Consider the following 5,411-nt stretch of genomic DNA (forward strand, 5'->3'; position numbering starts at 1 on the left):
GTTAACAACGGGATACAGTTTTTTGGGGAAATGGATATTATCACTATGCGGATATGGGATACGGTTTACCTATAATAAGCACTTCCTCAGGTGATGCCATTAATTTTATAACTTTCACGGAAACTTATTTAATAAAGTATGACAGGGTAACAACGGGTTGCACTGTGCGCGTCATTCGACTAACGACATACTGCATATCTATAGTTACAACGCTCTACCTGGATGTGTGCCACAGCTTGCTGCTCTTATTAAGCGCTCCACCAAGTGTTTACCCCAGGATCACATAATTACTTGTAGCTTAACCCGGTGTTTCGACGCCGTGTACTGTCTATCTTATTAAAAGTGTTACTGATATTTCTTAGCAATTTTTTAGAAACCTCATTACGGATTGAAATAATTAATTCATTTATCTTAATTTGCTAACTCAATTAAATAAAAAAATTAAATGATTAATACTATTATTTTATTACGCCATTTGGAATATGACCCCGTGATCGTAATTCTGATTTGTTATTACCAAACCTCCTTGATGGTTGCAGTATGGCGTACTTAGTTTACAAGTCCATCATAAGTTTTCAAACCCCATTGCGAAAGAATGTATTTTATTTCCAGTGAATAATGTAAGTGATTACTATGTTTTATTATTAAAGTGTTTTTGATCCATATCTTCAAATCAACTTTACAATAGACAATGCCATTATCTTTATTTCCGTGCATTATTCAATCAAAAATTATTGTAGGAATATTGTAATGCAGCGTAGCCGTTTTCGGTGGTTCCTGGAACTGGTGGGCCAATTGGAGGTCTTTGCGACATTGATCTGACAGGTGTCAAAATAAATTGCTCACCCGAGGTGCTTGTAACCAGCGTTTGGTTTTGCTGCGGTTGCGGAGCCATTGTGTTTTGGAAAACTGTATCTCGTGATGTTGCTTGAAACATCTGAGCATTTGATTCTTGTCCTAAAACAAAAAAAAAACATAAAATAATTTCGTTTATGCTTTTATTGCAAGCTTTAAGTTGATCATACACATGCGGTTGTATGACCTGTTAACCTGATAAATTACCTATGCCTGCTGCAAGTAATTTTACATTTGTTTCCAATCGCATCTAATATAAAAAAATCCCATAACTCATTTAGTTTTCTGTCTGCCACATCTTTAGCAGCCTTTCCTACCCCTTTTCATGTTCAAATCAAGTGAGTTCAACTTGAGCAATAAAAAAGGGGAACATGAAAGTTACCTGAAGTATACAGCTTTGTTTTGTGTAGCCATTAATAAGTTTATAAAATTTACGTTTAATACGCTAGATACTTATATTCACAAATTAATTCAGGATGTTTTCTTTGGTTCCCTTTTTTAGGCGTAAAGATGTTGGTGAACTATTAAACTAACCTGATCTATGGCTGCAGCAGTTATAAACTTTAAAACCATACACTGTGGCTGCAATTGAAATAGCCATCTCCAACAGGTGTAGTGCTAAAAGCAATGCATATACAACGTTTCCATAATCAGGACTCTTCCGGCAATTTTTTGGACTACGACGGCCACATTTAGCATACATTCTAAAACCAGAAAAATTAAAAAGAATAAGAACAAAAGTTATCCCACTTTATGCGCAATATATATTACTCACACAACTCCAGCTACTGATGTGCCAAAAGCCAAGAAAGTTAAAATGATTGATGTAATTGCGAAAGCATTAAACGTCCCGACTAATCCTCGCCCTTGTGATTTGGGACGAGTACACACAGCCAATATTCCAGTAGCAATGATCCAGAACGACGCAATAAGTGAAGTATGGTGTTGATTTATTGGAACATCCTTTATCCGTAGTGCACCGTACATACTAACGCTGAAACCAAATGTTAGAACACCAGCGATAATTAGAACGTTGCCTATTAATAAAATGTTAAGTCTAAAGCTTGTTATGAAACCAGACTTTGTTATAATGTCAAGATTTGATGTTTAACGTAGTATACTTACCAAGTTTGGAAATAATTCGCAGACGTTTTGTTCGAAGGGCGGAGTTCACTATAGTAGGTTGTTGAGTTGTCATTCTCAAGTAAACTAAAATCACCGTATGTTTGTTAACACAAGGAAGGTAATATAGTTGGTTTTTTTACAACTTATTTTACAGGACATTTAAAGGAGTAAAGAATATACAATAACAAAAGAATTTACCTTTCCAAAATTCCTTGCTCAAAACACAATGTTTTCCTCTTACAGCTGTATTGGTATGAAAGTAGAATTATTGATTGCAATAGATTAGCCTCCTTTTTAATTAGTTAAAGGTATAAAAACAACGTACTATTATGAATACAACTGCTGCAAACGAAACCAGATTGTTATTATAATTACGCAAGTAAATAAGGTGGTTTTATATCTAATTTACTTTTCTTAGGGTAAGACAATGGACGAAAGCTAATTGATTAGTATCGTCACAGTGTAATTACTTTTCTAATTGCGGAGAGTAGTGAAGCAAGCGCAGCAAGCTGAGCGAAGCGCAGCCTATTTTCTCATTAAAGCGAAAGGTTGTATAGGATTTCCGCGTCTCGCCCCTATACATCAAAATTATCAAGCACTTTTCCCCACGGTTTCGATTTCGTCCACTTTGGTTTTGTCTCCCACCAATTTAATCTGGTTGTGTTTCCGTAAATTTCTAATTAGGCGAGAAAACATGAATTTAAAACGGCAATGGGGAGTTTTTGTTATTATTTAAATACTAGCCAGGAAACCCGGCGTCGAAACGCCGGGGTAGGCTACAAATAACGGCTGTTGAATTAATAAAAACCACAAGCTGTGCGACACGGTGAGGTGGAGCGCTTTAGTACATTGTATGCAGTATGTCATTACTGAGACATTTTGTTAATTTTAGCGACAAGATTAAAAAAATTACGAATGGTCCTTGGTTTTTACTTCTTTCCTTTTTGTTAATTTTTCTTCATTGTTCAGATTGTTCCTGGGTAACAATTGTAAAATTCTGTCTAATTCTTCAACTGTTGCGGCATGCAAATCACTTATAATTTGTTCAATTATTAGGTTAAGTGTAAGTTTGCTGAATCAATTGCTTGTATCGTTCCATAAAGGCAAATTGACACGTTGCACGCGATTTCCATACCCCTTGTACTAAAGTAGAGTGTCTGTAGTGCTCACTGGTTAGTTGGACGCTGATTGTGGCACCTCCATCGATGAAAAACTTGGTCGCTCGGGAAATTTCAGTTGCCAAATGGCGAACTTGAGTCTGGTTTCCCTCTTCACAAAAAATTTCATTGAAAAGTTTCGCGAAAAAGCCGAAAAACCACGAAACGAACCACAAGCTGTGCGACACGGTGAGGTGGAGCGCTTTAGTACATTGTATGCAGATGTCATTACTGAAGTGAAGTTCATACACCATTGTAGCGTTGCAACTAACATGTTCTTTCAAAAAATACCTTTCCTGCATCAAAAGCTGAAATAAAAACAGTGTTTACAAACCGTTGTTACTCCGTCATAGCAAAAACAATTGGTCAATATATTTTATTTTGCGAATAAGTTTCAGTAAACGTTAACAAATTAATTGTGACACTCGACCGAGCGCTTAGTACAGGTAAACTGTGTCGCAAATGAGTTTAGGCTTATTATGCTCTTAAAAAAACTGTATTGCAGCATTGGTTTACAAAACACAGGATACATCCTGTCGAAAAACGCGGCTTAAGCCACAAGTAACTGTGTTACCCGGCGTTAAAAGCTGGAACCGTAACCTGTGTCACACATTCAGGTAAAGCACTTTAGTACAGGTATATAGTATGTCGTAAATTAAGTGAAAGCTTCGTGCAGCTGAACAGAGTTGAAGAGGCGTAATACCCTTTCTCCAAAATAACTTTAACGCAACTTCGGTTTAAATAACAACACAGGAAGCAGCCCGTCGTTTCACATTCAGCTAAAAAATCATTCAGCAATTTTACATTTGGGAATACACATTTATGACAAGAAAAAAGGTGTAGCTACGAAACTGCATTTTCATTGGAGGAAATGCAGTATATGTCGTGAATCGAGTAAAACGCACACATTACAGTGTTTCGATTGCAATGTATTGTTTTAAATATAACTTTTCTGCAACTTTAGCCGAAATAAAAACACATTTTACAACCTGTTGTTACCCCATCATAGCAAAAAAATTAGTCAATATTATTTTATTTTGCGAATCAGTTTCAGTGGGCGCTAACAAATTAATTGTGATACCGGACTGAGCACTTAGTACAGGTAAACCGTGTCACACATGCATTATAGACGTAATAAACTTTTGCAAAAGAACTTATCGCAACTTCAATTTAAATAAAGAACACACAAAACAGCCTGTTGCTAACAACGTGTTGAACTTTTATTACAGGAAAACTGTGTCAGACATAAGTAAAAAAAACTTTATAGCAACGGTTTAAATAAAATCATTGGAAACAGCCCGTCGTTAACACCAGACTAAACACTTAACAGGTAAACTGTGTCATGCTTGAGCGTAGGGGTAAAACTATTTTCCAAAAATCTTTACCGCTTCGGTTTTATAAGAAATCAGAAAACAGCCTGGTGTTACCCTAGTCCAGTTAAAAAAAATTACTAAGCAATTTTATTTTGCAAAATAAATTTTTATAACAATAATAAAAGCTGCGGCCACCTGACTGTATTTAGGATAATTATTATAAGGAATGTTGTTGGTAGCCAAACTAGAGGTAGCTAAAGAGCCAGTAAGTTAAATAGCCACAACACCAAATACACATGAATAACAGTATACCAAACTGAATAAACTTTAAAAAAAATAGAAATAAGTAAAGCTAATTGTAGCAAAATGATTAAAAATCCACATTCCTTGCCAAAATCTTAAGCGTGGTGATTGAAGATTTGTACGTGGGCAGAAAAACGTAAAAATATATTGTGTCTGAACATGTGAAAACACAAAGAAAACAAATACTACAAAATTAAAAAGCTTAGGGAAGATGAAGAGGTCAAACAAATCTGCAAACTTGACACCACCATTACCAAACTGAAATATCCTCCGTAGCATGCTGTTTATCCGGTTCTGGCGTGATGCCGAAATTACTCCGAAATTAAGCTGCGCCCAACTGAGAAACGGAGGTCCGTAAAAACCGGGCCCGCGATAATTTTCCGAAAAAAGCTGCGCGCAACCATTTTGAAAAGACAGACTACGGCTATTATTATAGAGATGGCGACTATGTGAGAAGGACCACGAAGTAAAGAAAGGTGAAGGGAGTTTTTTAATGAATACCTAGCTAACAACCTAGCTAGCAAGCTATCTATGTAGTAGCTAGTATATCATTATTTTTTACATGCAATGAACCCCTTTTTAGCCTTGCAAAGCTTCGAAAGATTACTCACACCTCTTAAGGCCGCCATCAAAAATATGTTATGTTGACTCGCTTGTG

General features: G+C 36.1%; 1 protein-coding gene across 2 annotated transcripts; it reads right to left on the bottom strand.

Annotated features, from left to right (window-relative positions):
- Positions 1 to 636: 636 nt before the first annotated feature.
- On the bottom strand, positions 637 to 2,343 carry LOC130628096 (uncharacterized). 2 transcript variants are annotated; one of them, XM_057441426.1, is made up of 6 exons: positions 2,179 to 2,343; positions 1,981 to 2,064; positions 1,631 to 1,892; positions 1,390 to 1,559; positions 1,063 to 1,105; positions 637 to 957 (listed from the first exon to the last, which is right to left on the bottom strand). In XM_057441426.1, the coding sequence occupies exons 2-6, from the start codon at positions 2,051 to 2,053 to the stop codon at positions 843 to 845; spliced, it is 663 nt and encodes a 220-aa protein (XP_057297409.1). In that variant the 5' UTR covers positions 2,054 to 2,064; positions 2,179 to 2,343; the 3' UTR covers positions 637 to 842. The 2 variants fall into 2 exon arrangements, with proteins under 2 accessions (XP_057297409.1, XP_057297408.1); XM_057441425.1 differs by lacking the exon at positions 1,063 to 1,105 and having other exon boundaries at positions 2,179 to 2,334.
- Positions 2,344 to 5,411: the final 3,068 nt, after the last annotated feature.

This window comes from Hydractinia symbiolongicarpus, chromosome 2 (assembly GCF_029227915.1).
Source record: "Hydractinia symbiolongicarpus strain clone_291-10 chromosome 2, HSymV2.1, whole genome shotgun sequence".
NCBI classification, from domain to species: Eukaryota; Metazoa; Cnidaria; class Hydrozoa; order Anthoathecata; family Hydractiniidae; genus Hydractinia; species Hydractinia symbiolongicarpus.

Coding starts and splice junctions, on each gene's coding strand:
- LOC130628096 (XM_057441425.1), bottom strand. CDS start 2,053: ATGACAACTCAACAACCTACTATAGTGAACTCCGCCCTTCGAACAAAA. Junction 1,893..1,980: donor GCGAATTATTTCCAAACTTG/GTAAGTATACTA, acceptor TTTTATTAATAG/GCAACGTTCTAATTATCGCT. Junction 1,560..1,630: donor ACATCAGTAGCTGGAGTTGT/GTGAGTAATATA, acceptor TTCTGGTTTTAG/AATGTATGCTAAATGTGGCC.